The sequence below is a fragment of the Python bivittatus genome, unplaced genomic scaffold (genome assembly GCF_059951505.1).
Source record: "Python bivittatus isolate LINGU-HERP-01145 unplaced genomic scaffold, Pbiv_v1 ctg000160_np1212, whole genome shotgun sequence".
Lineage (NCBI taxonomy): Eukaryota > Metazoa > Chordata > Lepidosauria > Squamata > Pythonidae > Python > Python bivittatus.
In genome coordinates, this window is record NW_028277076.1 from 6,286,736 (window position 1) to 6,299,373 (window position 12,638).

General features: G+C 46.0%; 2 protein-coding genes and 1 non-coding gene across 3 annotated transcripts; 1 reads left to right on the forward strand and 2 right to left on the reverse strand.

Annotated features, from left to right (window-relative positions):
- Window positions 1-39: 39 nt before the first annotated feature.
- Window positions 40-6,463, forward strand: STPG3 (sperm-tail PG-rich repeat containing 3). Its single transcript, XM_007420591.4, has 8 exons — window positions 40-202; window positions 1,216-1,351; window positions 2,698-2,765; window positions 3,522-3,680; window positions 4,606-4,694; window positions 4,834-4,945; window positions 5,740-5,859; window positions 6,121-6,463. The coding sequence occupies exons 2-8, from the start codon at window positions 1,257-1,259 to the stop codon at window positions 6,252-6,254; spliced, it is 777 nt and encodes a 258-aa protein (XP_007420653.2). The 5' UTR covers window positions 40-202; window positions 1,216-1,256; the 3' UTR covers window positions 6,255-6,463.
- A 702-nt stretch (window positions 6,464-7,165) lies between these two features.
- On the reverse strand, window positions 7,166-12,411 carry RPL12 (ribosomal protein L12). Its single transcript, XM_007420590.4, has 7 exons — window positions 12,254-12,411; window positions 11,048-11,121; window positions 10,355-10,453; window positions 9,441-9,522; window positions 8,530-8,616; window positions 7,641-7,753; window positions 7,166-7,399 (listed from the first exon to the last, which is right to left on the reverse strand). Exons 1-7 carry the CDS (start codon window positions 12,288-12,290, stop codon window positions 7,394-7,396), a joined length of 498 nt encoding a protein of 165 aa, XP_007420652.1. The 5' UTR covers window positions 12,291-12,411; the 3' UTR covers window positions 7,166-7,393.
- LOC112540590 (small nucleolar RNA SNORA65) lies at window positions 8,700-8,829 on the reverse strand. The gene has a single exon (XR_003084683.1). It is a non-coding gene; the product is annotated as a small nucleolar RNA SNORA65 (small nucleolar RNA).
- Window positions 12,412-12,638: the final 227 nt, after the last annotated feature.

Below are 12,638 nucleotides of genomic sequence, written 5' to 3' on the forward strand. Positions count from 1 at the left end.
CCCCACCCCCCGCCCCACCCAGGCGGCCTCTCCTCCTCCTTCGCCGGGTTAGACTTCCCGCGGCGGCCGGCCCAGCGCATGCGCGCGGCGCTCTCCCCGCCTTTTAAAGGAGACGTCCCCTCTTTGGGGTGCGTGGTCCTCCTGGAGCGGTGCGAGTCATTATTAAATAGAAATGCGCGTGTGAGCGAATAAGCAGGTGCAGGTCTGTGCATGCATACGCATATACATATCCTAAAGAGGTGTCTGTTAAATGTGTCTATTATATATGCTCTATACAGTGTGTATACTAAAAATACGTGTTTGTGTGTGTATATACACACTATACTAGCGTGTAACATACATGTGTATAAATCCAATCGTGAACTTACTTGTGGGCATTAAGTATAATCGTATTTCAGAATGACTAGGTGTGATGGTTGCTTTCAATACTGGAAATATTTTAAACGTTTTCCCTGTTAAATGCCCATCTATGCCCATCTGTGCCATAAACGCAGCGCCCTGTTCTTCCTCGGAGGTGGAAGGTGCGTCGTGCTGATCTTAGATTTCCCCATCGAAATCAACTGGACAAAGCCACACTTGGCCGGGTTTGTTCAACCTGCTAAGCCATAAACCATGGCTTGCTGGATCCACAGAAACCACCAATCTCAGTTTAGCCTGCTGTGCTTTCCCAGTTTTTTAAAATATTTTTTTATCACGCCTTTATTACTTTTATAAGCAAGGCGGGGGAACATGCTTCATACCCCTTCCTCCTATTTTCCCCACAACGACAACCCTGTGAGGTGGGCCGGGCTGAGAGAGAGAGAGACTGGCCCAAAGCCACCCAGCCGGCTTTCGTGCCTCAGGTGGGACTAGAAGTCACCCTCTCCTGCTTTCTAGCCTGGAGCCTTCACCACTAGACCAAACTCGCTCTGGTTTAATAGAGACACTATATTAAAATATAATAATAATATATAGGTTTAATAGATATAATATATAGGTTTAATAGAGACACTACATACTCCATGGCTTGTATATGAATATGGGTCAGCCATGATGGCTTCCCAAAACTATGGCTAAGCAAACCAGGGCTTAGTGTCCTACATGAGCCAGCCCCTTTTTGGGCAGCCCTGAAAGCCACATTGCCAAGGTCAACTGACAGATGACCAATAGCCACTCTCCAGCCAAACGGAACCTCGGGCAGGAGAATCCACTGATGTCACATATCTGCCATTCCAGGTGACCGAGGATGGTCCAGTTCACATCCCTGAGCCTTAGAAATGGACTTCCAGAAGAAACAAATCAAGTTTATGGCCCAGAAATACCTGGACTGCGGCCAGAAATTGAAATCTCAAACGTCAACCCTTTATAAAAGGCAGGTACAGTCCTCATAGTTATGAACATGCAGCTGGTTCTGCTCACCTGAGACTAGGTGGGAAGACCTGAATCCCTACTTCTTCCCTGGCTGTTAAAATAATCTGCAAAGTAAGAGGGTAAGAGAAATCTTGCTGGTCAGTCCCCACATCTGTAAGTACATAATCTGTAGTTTGTGGACTAAGCCAAGTTTGACTGGTCCACAATGGCTGGGTTTGCAAACATGTCAACCAACCGTTTTATAGTTTAGCATATGTTGAGAGCCAGGTCTATATATGTTCACCTGGCCTTGGGATTTTGAGCTAGGGTTAGGATTTTTGTTGGTGTACTGCCTACTCAACCACAACAGTCTCCTTGCTCCTGTGAGTTAGGGTGGCCTTGAAACTGGTGTTTGGAGTTATACATGTTTTAAATCTTATGGGAGTTCAGTATCCATCTCTATTGTTTTGCCTAGCATGGGTTCAAATTTCTTAGCTGATGTGCTCAGAATTGAGGATCCTACTCAAGGCAGAAGGACCTTAAAGTCCATTTCTTGAGAGGGTGGTGGATCTTCATCCCTAGAAAGTCCTAGAAGAAGCTCATCAAAGTTTGTAGACTTCATCTACAACTTTCTAGAGGGGAAGATCTAGACTGATAGTCTGGATCTGTTTCAGTTTAGATCCTTGATCTGTAGTGGAGGGATAGGTAGTATCCATCATGCCCCCTTAATCTTCATTTGTGCGTGAGTCACTCTTGACAAGTCCCTGTAGTTTTCTTGGCAAGAATTTCAGAAGTAGCTTGCCCTTGTCCCCTCCTTCCTGGGACTGAGAGAGGCTTTGTGCCTAAGTAATAAGGTAAAATAAGTTAGTACAGTAATTGTGATACTTTTATATTTAAATGCAGTAGAAGACAGCTTGTTTTTTAATTTTTTTTAATGAAATAAAGCAAAAGAACACTAAGGGAGAACCTCAGCAGTTTCTCTTCTGATATAGGTATTAACAAAATATCTATGAATATTGTGATATCTGTTAATAGATTAATGTCTACTAATATTTCCTTCTGAGGTAGGGATTAACAAAATATCTGTCAAGGCAGGTGAACTGCGTTTTGCGGACGCATCCCCGGCATTTGTTAAACATTTCAGATGTGCCCAGAAGCAGCTGAAGTTGCTCATTCTTGCTTTGGGGTATGGCCTCCACCAGGCCCAGGGGCCAACATGCAGCTCTTGTGGGTGGTTTTGATTATTCATACCTCTGATCCTTGTCTCTCTCTCAACTACTTTTGGTTTAGGAGGGATATGAAGCTGGCTGACTCTGATTAGCCAGTTGCAGATGATTGCACGGGGTGAATTGTTGTGTTTGTTTCCAGGGGCCGCAAAAGCAGAGAAACACGTGCACCCTCCATATTCCCAGACATTTACGGAGGAAGGAAAAGCAGTAAGTGGAGACCTTCAGGACAGTGTGCCAGGTTCCTTTTCATATTCTTCATGGTCTCAGGGGTGGCTTAGTGGAAAAACTGATCATGCATGATTCCAATGTAGCAGTAGGACGTTGGTGTGCTGGTTTCAAAAGTGCAGCATAACATAGGGCATATTGAAGCTCAGTTTTCTAACTCGGCATGATTTAAATAGGACTGCAGACAGGCACCAGAGGGAGAGAGAAATTTTTCATGTTTTGGTAATGTTCCGTGCCATCCTTCGGCAGCCCAGATGAATACCCCTACGTAAGCAAATTTTTAGAATGGAAGAATATCTGGGAGATTCTTAAACAGCCTCAAGGGGGGGGGGAACACACACACACACCCCACAAGGGGGGGGGAACACCCACATTGGCACTTGCATCTTCTTGGAAGCAAGGCCGAACCCAAAGGCTGCGTTTGCCCATCCCACTAAGCTGTGCTTTTGGAATAAGCCACACATTAAGCCAACTGCACAGAGGCCAGGTTCGCACACGCTTAGTCCAGTTCGAGGCGCGTAGAAGATGGCTGAATGAAATACGCAAACCCCGCTAGCGTTTTATCTCCCCACGGTCTTGTGAAACGAGAGAATGGCTGAAAGCGGTTGGAAAGTTGGCTTGCAAGTCACCCAGCCCCATTCTCCCACTTAGTCCTCCAAAAATGGGGTTTTTGAAAACCATCCACCACTTCAGTTAAATAGGGCTGCCTCAAATTTTTTTTTTTTTTTTTTGGTTTAGGATGCCATGCAGCCCAAGCACCCGAAGCACCCCAAGGTCGGATGCAGTTGCTATTGAATGTGGACAGTCCTGGTCCAGCGGCTTATTCACCTCCCAGTGTGAACTGCAGGGAGATCATCGCTCCATCCTACACATTTGGGTGGAAGACTCCCCCTCGAGGTACTGGGCTAGGGATTCAGGGAATTTGAAGCAAGCTAACCTGGAGCCATTCATAAGCCAGGTAAATCTGCAGGTAAAGAACCACCTGGCTTAAAGAGGAAAGCAAGGAAGCTGTTTGTGACAAAGGAGAAAGGGATCTGCGTAGAAAAGATCAACCAAGGGAGGACAGGATTCAAGCATAGATTAGTTAAGCTTGCAGCTTCGAATTGTATTTTCTCCCTTGCAATCTCACTCTGCGATGCCCATTTCTGAAAGAGGTTCAGCACTAGGCTGTCCATGGACAGACGATCAAGAGTCCTTTCTGTCGACTCCATAAAGCAGTGGACGTGGTCCACCTCTCACATTAAGCCATGCTTTGTTGAATAGCGGATAGTCGTGCACGTATTGAGCCAACCCCAAGCCCCATTATGGTTTAGGGCAGTGTGTGAACCTGTCACGCAGTAGCTAGAGCTGGCTGGGCAAGTGGCTTCCATGGGAGGTTCTTAAGATCCTTCACCCAGTCAAGGGAAAACAACAGTCGGTTTCAGACATTTTGCTCTACCAGTGTGATGGGATGAAGTGGCAAAACAGCAGAATGGGTTGTGCCCTATTTCAGGAGACAACAGGGGGAAAAGAGTTATGGCCTCCAATGTTAAAAAACACTTAACCCTGTTAAAAGAAGCCCCGTATGTAGAAAACTTTAAGCAGCAGAGACCGACCTGGGCTAGAACCTTTGCTGAAAGTTGGCAAACATCTACTTGAAGGAAGCTTCTGACATAGAAGGAGCATTCATGTAGCAGGCCAAAATGGTGTGGTCTCTTCCTGTCACGTCTACTATTTTTTACCTGTTCAGTGTGTCAACCAAGTATCAAATTGAATTAGGAGAATCCGGGGAGATTCTCTTTGAACCCCTCTGCTGTAGTGTGACTTTTTCTATTTTTACTAGAAGGCGGAGGGCGCCGTGCCTGGCAGAAATCTTGGTTCCAGAGCAAGAACCCTTTCTCAAGGAAAGTGGACTTCAGCACCGAAACCAATGTACGTATCACTTCCAGGAAGAGCACAACCGCATTGAGGCCCCTTCAGATGGGATGTCTGGGGGTCCACCGATGGAGATCAGTAAACCTAGACAGTGCAGTAGATCCGCTCTAGTTCACCTCTCCACCTTTTTTTCCAGTGGCCTTCTCCTTCACAGTATGGCATACCCTTAGGATCTAAACTTGCCAACCGGCCAAACACCCCAAACTTTACCTTTGGCCAGAAGGGAGAGTTCTCTTTCGTCAACAAAGGTAAGATGATCCCAAGAAACGTTCTCCGGGTACAGGAAGGAATTCTTGGTCCGAGCAAGCCATCAGGGAAGCCCAGCAGGTTGAGGAACATCTAGGTTTCGTAGAACCTTGGACAAGCAGGTCAACAGCACTTCGGCTGACCTTAGAGCTAAGCAGGGCCAGGCTTGTTTCATACTTGGATGGGAGATGGCCAAAACATCCCAAGAGAAGGCAATAATAAACCTTCCCTGTATATACTGGCAGGTAATTTTCCTTTCCCATGGACAGGATGTCTTCAGAATGGGTCCCTTGCTTTTCAGCATCCTCAACATTCCCACTAAAGTGCTCCCTTTCTACCTGGGCCTAAAGCACACCATCCCCTAATGGGGGAAATGATAGGGAGCCAAGCAACAGAAGCTGCTCATCCTTCATGCTACTGCTTGGTTAACCAGAGAAAGCAGGTGACCAACAGTGACAATGGAACTGGAGCTGGGGGAAAGAGCAGGATAGTCATTCTGGACAGTTGGCCTATAATCAATGATGCCAACTCCTGAGGGTGGCCCCACTGCTCAGTCCCAGGCCTTTTGTTGATGTACAAGGGTGCTACTACGGGACCAACCCACAGGAGCTGTGTATTCCACAAGTCTATTGATTCTACTAGCTCAACTTTACATTTCCAGCAGTGGGGAGGGAGCGATGGCGGCACTTGTACTCAAAAACATACTATTTTGGGTAACGTGAGCTTCAAAAAGATGACCTCTCTGAATTCCCCCCCCCCCCACGCCCAATAAGGTTACCACTGCTTTCCCTTGCAGAGGCCGTAAATGAACCAGGACCCAATCAATATAACATTGAACGTGCGTATACATTTGTGGTACACCGGTCACCCTCCATCATCATCAACCCCCTCAGTCTGTACAGATGGATTGAGAAAGGTGAGGAACAGAGAATCAGCATTCATTCCTTCAGATAACATGGATAAAGTATCCTCCTTTTGAAGGCCACATCCTCCCAAGGGGAACCTTGTGAAGGCCATATGGCAGATGGGGCTGAAGCAAGCAATAGATGGACTAGGATCTCCACAGCCCGTGGTCCCTTGCGACATGGGGCACTTTTTTCATTCCCCCAGCTTTAGAGCAAAATCCAGATGTGCAAAGAGACATAAAATGACGACCTGCCACAATCTTCTTTTACAGAGGGAACTCCAGGTCCCGGGACTTACAACGTGGAAAGGGGGCATAACGCTCGTCTGCCCAGCTGCCCAAGTTTCTACATCCAAGGCGTGAGACGACCCAAGAAACACGAAACGGGCCCATTTTCAACACTGTGAAGCTACAGACACAATGAAACCAGTTTGGGATAGTTCCCACTCCATTTCTGCTCAGCATAACATCTGTGGGCCGCTTGCAATTAATACAAGCTTGCGAAAAAGCGTCATCTCTTGTTTATAAGCCTTCTGAGCGTCAGGTTGACTTATATTAGTAAGGGAGAAGAAAAAATAAAAAAATATCCCTCTATGGGAACGATGTGGACAAAACCAAGTCAATTGGAAACGTTGCTTGTTTGTGGAAGAGAAGAAAGTGGGCACTTTTAAAGAGAAAGTACACAGTATTTGCCAACTTTACACTTAGAAAGAGACAGCATTCTGGTGACTTTCAAAAAGTCTGCCCTGTATCACATTTCTTGACCTTATCTCCATTTAAAAAAAAAAATCCAGGGCAATGGAGAAGCAAAGCCCTTTCACGCTTGTACATAAGCATTTTAACTAAATCAGATTTGTACAATGTGGGAGGCGCTGCAGCTAAACAAGAAAACAGGAGTAGTGTGGCTTTCTGCTTCTCTGGTTATATACTGAGAAAAACCTTTGGCTGTAAGTCAGCCAAAGACAGATTTTGATAAACATTAAATCCCTACTGTTTAATAGTAGGGCTAGAAAATATTTTTTGATAGACAAGCAAGTGGCACAGATGTACCCAATTCTGTATCAGAAGGGGGCTCTTTGGAGGGGGGGGGGTGTTTTGTTTTATTTACAGTCTCCAGTTCCTGCATTTTTGTCTTAGGAGAAAACTGATTTTTTTTTTTTAAAGGAACCTAACTGGAGTTTTAAAAAAGGAAGTTGTGTTATAATTCTGGGACTAAGAAAAAGGAAGCTTTCTATGTTCATAATTGCAGAAATACCCATTAAGGCAAACCAGATGTAATTTGTTCAAGTCTAAAAATATAGCTGAGATAGAATTCGAGTTAACCTGGCACCATTTTTTTTATTGTATTTGAAATGCACACACAATCCGTTCAACACTCTTGAGGGACTGTGATGGAATCACGCCCCAAGAGTCAAACCTTGCAGAAGCGGTGAGGAAGATATGCCCCTGAGAAAGGGCTCCACCTTTCATGCCAACAGCCAAACGAACTACATGTATTATGTAAGGACAGAAAGATAGTTGCATCCAGTCCATTCAGGTGGCAGACTTAGCTCTGTTGAAGAAGGAAAAAAATAAAAGGCCAACTCAGTTTATTCCTCATTGATTGCCTTTGTCTCCCACCCTAATCTTGAGAGTTGAAGGCACTGTACAGAAGCCTCCTCTGCTTCTTAACCCCACAACACCCCTGTGAGATGCACTAGGGAAAGAATCACTCAATGAGTTTAATGGGCAAGGAGAGGGTTGCAACTTAATTTAGCTGACAACTGTCTATTGTAGGGAAGGCAAACACTCACCGCCGGGCACTCAATTGCACCGCTGTTGATGTCATCTATGATATCGTGTGGGTGTCTCCCATCAATACTGCAGCCAACAGACTGAGCGGTTCCCAGGATCTCCTTAATAGTCCCTGCAGGAGAGCCAGGAATGTCCATATTCACACTGACATCCTGCTGTGCACATCACAGCATGCCAGCTTACTTCCCTAGCTCAAAATGTAGAAAGGCCCACAGATGTTCAAAAGCCAGCATCTCCCCCACTCTGTAGTGGGAGGATGTGAATCTCAGCCTGCTAGCCCACCTGTTTTCTCACAGACAAGGTCCCCTTCTATCATCCAACAAACATGGGGAGGTTGATCAGATCACACTCAGAAATCAACCGCTCCTCCTTTGGAGGGGCTGCATCTGTCCAAGCCACCCCGTTAACAAGGTGAATTTCAACAGAAGAAGCAGAGTTCAGAGGGAAGGGTAAGCCTGCTTCGCAACATATTAAACTGTAATTCAAAAGTCTACTTTTACTGAACTACAGTAAGGTGTCTCTCACACGCACTTCGCCCTCCTCACTCCCTTTCAATCTACAAACACTGTCCTTTCAGCACAGAGGAATTCATTTTAGGATTGTGGATTCTTCAACATAAGCTGAAGAAGGCTGACTTCGAACCCAGCTCAGATTCTGGGGGATCTGCCACTCGTCAAGAAGACAGAGAGGCTAAGTCGGACAATTGTCTTAACGCTGTGTAAGGCCACTGCCTGGCTCTGTAGAGAGGAAGAGACTCAGAAAAGCTCAACAATAAAGGAACCCATGGATGAAAAACACTTCAAGGTCACCTGTATACTTCTAATAACTGTCAGGCTGTGCCCCGAGCTACTGAGAACCAGACCCTCCATCTCCATTCCCACATATTACCTGAGAGTTCCCGGGCCAAGGATCTATGTCTCATCTGCCGGGCAATGTTGATGATCTCATCGAAGCTGACACTGCCGCTGTGTTTAACTGTAAGAGAAAACAGGAACCCAGTTGGTTTTTGCAAGTGTGGCCATCTAAAGTTTTCAGAAACTTCGCACTTGTCATTCTACTTCTGTTCCCAGTCTTCGGCACAGAGTTACCCACGGAGAGAGTAGCTCTGTTTCCTTGAAAGGGGGTTCCTCTCAGCTCACCACTGGAATGTACAAGCCATAGATGAAAATGGGCAGGCACAGTGGCGGGTGGCTGGTGAGAAGGGGGTGACTGCTATGTATTTCAAGGCAGTTTTGATCCTCACCCCAGCAAGTCCCCCTCCAACCCCAATGAACAGGCCTGAGTATTACTGGAGATAACTATGAAACTAATTTTAAAAATTAGTTTCAAAGTGAGCTTGAATCACAACATCCTATACATATTTTGCTGGCTTCATCCAATCTTTATAAATCAACACGTGTCTTTCCCACATCCTGATTTTCTCAACTGCTCAGCTACAGAGACCTAAGGCTCTCTTACTTACCCCTAATATCAGAACTATTATTTCTCCAAGATTCATTGATTGATTGACTCATACCATGACAGGTATTAGAGAGGGGTTTAAAACACAACCAAATGGAACCCAATCCATTTCTGTCCAACGCATTGTGGAAGACTCCCTAAATTTTTCATGCTTGGCTTGCTTCTCTGAACTAAAGAGTCAGATGGAACATCTTCTCAAAGAGCTGGCTGTAAGGACAGTTCCTGGCAAGCTGATGCATGATCGGCAACTATCCTCCTTGCTTGGAGAAGGAGCCCCAGCAAGCCTCGCCCAAGCTGATGAAGCTATGTGCATGCAGTCACCACAGGTAGACACTTACTGTTCTTCTGCTTCTTGCGGTCACGAGGAGGTTCCTTCAGAGCTTTGATAATCAAAGCAGAGGCTGATGGCACCACCTCAATCTACAGGGTAGAAACAGACAAATTGTGAGATGGGAAGGAGATCAGTCACTGACCACAGAAAGCCTCTTCAATTCAAAAGATATTCCCACCACCCAGAAACATAGAGAAGAGACAATATGATGAATAGAGGCTATAAATTATTTAAAAAGGAACTGCAACATAATAAGACTTGACAGATCACGACACAAGGTACAAACATTTTAAAGTTTCTTATTTCTGCTCCAAACCATCCAGTCCAGCTCAATTATGCTACCCAGGTTCGACTTAACCTTCATGCATCAAATTGAACCACAGCGCAAGCTGATTTCGGCTTAGGGGGTTGTGTGAACCAAAGCCAGTTTATCCCACAAACTATATTTAAATAAAACCTATATAAGCCCCGTTTCACAAAGCTCTGCGCACCTGGCTTTTGATTTAGCACAACACTTGCGAGATGCCTGAAACATTTATAAGATGGCCAGCCTGTTGCATAAGGTTGCTGTAAGAGGAAGAGGGTGAAAAACTACATAAACCCCTCTGACAGATCCACAACGCGAGGCAAGAAACTGGTTAGTGCTCCCAAGCTGCAAAACGCAGCCAGCTCTTACACCCTACTATGTACCGTTACACTTTATTAATCCATCAAGGCCCAGGATTCCCCAAGTCCTTATATTCAAGGTCCAGGCTTAGAGACCTCCCACGCAGTAAACTGAGTGGTACTCATTTTATCGACCTCGGAAGGATGAAGGGCTGAGTCGACCCTGCCAGGATTATGGCCCATGGTGGCAGCTGGCCAGTCTTCCAAGACTTGGCACCCTGACCAGGGAGCCATCCCTTTCGGCGTTGTTTGTACCTGTGCTTGCCTGTTCTGAATAGTCAGCTTCACGGTGATCCTCAGCCCCTTCCAGTCACCAGTGGCCTTGGCAATGTCATCTCCCACTTTCTTTGGAGACTGAAAGGGCAGAAGCAGAGTTTTCATTACAGCACATTAGCAAACACCAACGTTTTGTTTCAGTATCGGCCAGAGATTCAGAACTCTGGCTCTGAAATAGGACATACATTGACTAATCAAACTGACAACTGTTCATTTGTTCAAGTTTACGCCTTGCAAGTCAAGCAATGCCGATTATTAGCCCAGATGAAGGCAATTTACCACCACTCTGGGGGTGGTTCTAATGGCTAGCCCCAGAGGGTGAATGGAGGGAGGGAATTGCGTACAAAACTTAAAATCTAAAGGGACAAGTTGCTCATAAAAGCTTCTAGCCCACAACAGTTTTTTTGTTAAATTCACACATCCTAGGTGAGCTGGGTTAATCAGCGTGGATCACATTTTAGAAAAGATTGCTTGCTTGATTGCTTGAAGCAGCTTCTGAGCCTCTTGGGCATAATTTGTGAGCGTCCTAGCTTGTAAGGCTACAAAGTCTTCCAAATCAAGCCCCAAAAGACCACTTTGGCTCACGTTAGAGATTCTGCTGGGTGAGGAAGAGATTCCCTAAGTAATCAGATTAAATTGAAAGCTCTAGTTCAGAAAACAGAGAAGACATACCAAACCCAAAGGACCAATTTTGGGAGCCAGAGCAGACGTGGCTCCGACTTCACCTCCAGTGCACCTCAGGAAGACTGCCAGAAAACAAAAATAAACACCATTGGATCGGGACTGATGACAACTATTAAAATAAAGCAAAACACACCCCTGAGATTCCCAGCAACTGCACGGTGATATCCCTGCAGCCTTCTTGGGAACAACACGGAAGCATCTTCCCAGTCTAGCCTACAGCTCTGGGATATCCTAGTGGTCTCCCATCCAAGGATTCATGAGATCTAGCCTTGCTAAGTTTCAGAGCTCAGACACAAATGGCCGCCTTCTCCAACTAATAACGTTCACCGACAAATAATCTGCGGCCAGTTGGGTGAATGCACCTTGTGCAACTGGGAGACCAGTGCAACCGGGCATCAGACCAACACACCAGCCAACCCACCACCCAAACTTTTCTGATTATAAAGCGCGTTGCTCTCCCACCATGTTTGGGCCTTCTGCCTCGACATCTTTAAAGAATTTTAAAAAAGAGGAGCCAAGCTGCTATTCAGCTCATTTTGACCCAAAACAGCTTCCTGGGCCTGAAAACCATGGAATAAAAGTTGCTAATTCACTAAGGCAACATATTCCCATATTAGCAATGGGGGGGATATAAACAGATGGGCAACATTTCCGGACAAAGCTCCCAGAGATTCTACGGCTGTGTGGCAGAGCACATTTACAGGTTTTTGTTGAACTCGCACCACGCAAGTGACACACGTCAATCAATGTCGCTTCAGGGACCTATAAAGGGCCACGTCATTCAGCTGAGTTCACACGCAATAAGCTTGTTTCGTTATTTTGCAGTTTAGTGGGTAACCCAATTGCAGCTGAGCGCAGAAGTTTGTGCAAAGCGACGAAATGGGGCTAATTCAATGAAATGGTTCAGGGTGTGGCAGGATTAATCGTCTGATAATTAATTAATTAATTAGGTGGTTAATTAATCACCTGATCAAGCGAGGCATATTGGGTTAAAAAGGAAAGGGAATAAGACCACAGGAATTACCCAAGGTCAGACAAACTCCCGAATTAAGAAAAATAACAGAACCATAAGCTGGACACGCCACGAAGCGTTCACACGTGCCGGTCCTGCAGGGGTTTCTACCAGACCGAACAATTCAGCCGGATCAAGCCTAAACGCCGCCTGACATTAGGACAGCCAGGCTCCATACCCACCGACTTTGATCTCGTTGGGGTCGAACTTGGGCGGCATGGTGGCGAGAGCAGCGTCGGGCCAAGTTCCGAGTCAGATGGCGGCGGATCTACGAACGACCAGCGTGGCTCCGCGACGAAGGCAAAAAGGCCTCCCGGCCGCGATCCCGCGAGATATAGCGGCCAAGATCTCGCGAGATCAAACGAATGGCCGTCTCGACAACGGAGGGCGCGAGGCGAGAGACACCATCTTAGCTTTGGGCAAAGAAAAATATATAAGCCAGGCTGGTTGCTCCTCTTCGAACCGTGCGCAGTCGAAAAGGGCTTAATTCACTTAAGTTTTATCGCCTAGTGCCTCTGCCGAAGCCGCTCTCCTTTAGTTTAAAATCTGGGACAAACGAGAGTTCAA

Coding starts and splice junctions, on each gene's coding strand:
- STPG3 (XM_007420591.4), top strand. CDS start 1,257: ATGGACTTCCAGAAGAAACAAATCAAGTTTATGGCCCAGAAATACCTG. Junction 2,766..3,521: donor TTACGGAGGAAGGAAAAGCA/GTAAGTGGAGAC, acceptor TTTTTGGTTTAG/GATGCCATGCAGCCCAAGCA. Junction 4,946..5,739: donor GTTCTCTTTCGTCAACAAAG/GTAAGATGATCC, acceptor TTTCCCTTGCAG/AGGCCGTAAATGAACCAGGA.
- RPL12 (XM_007420590.4), bottom strand. CDS start 12,290: ATGCCGCCCAAGTTCGACCCCAACGAGATCAAAGTCG. Junction 11,122..12,253: donor CCCCAACGAGATCAAAGTCG/GTGGGTATGGAG, acceptor GTTTTCTGGCAG/TCTTCCTGAGGTGCACTGGA. Junction 10,454..11,047: donor AAATTGGTCCTTTGGGTTTG/GTATGTCTTCTC, acceptor CTGCCCTTTCAG/TCTCCAAAGAAAGTGGGAGA.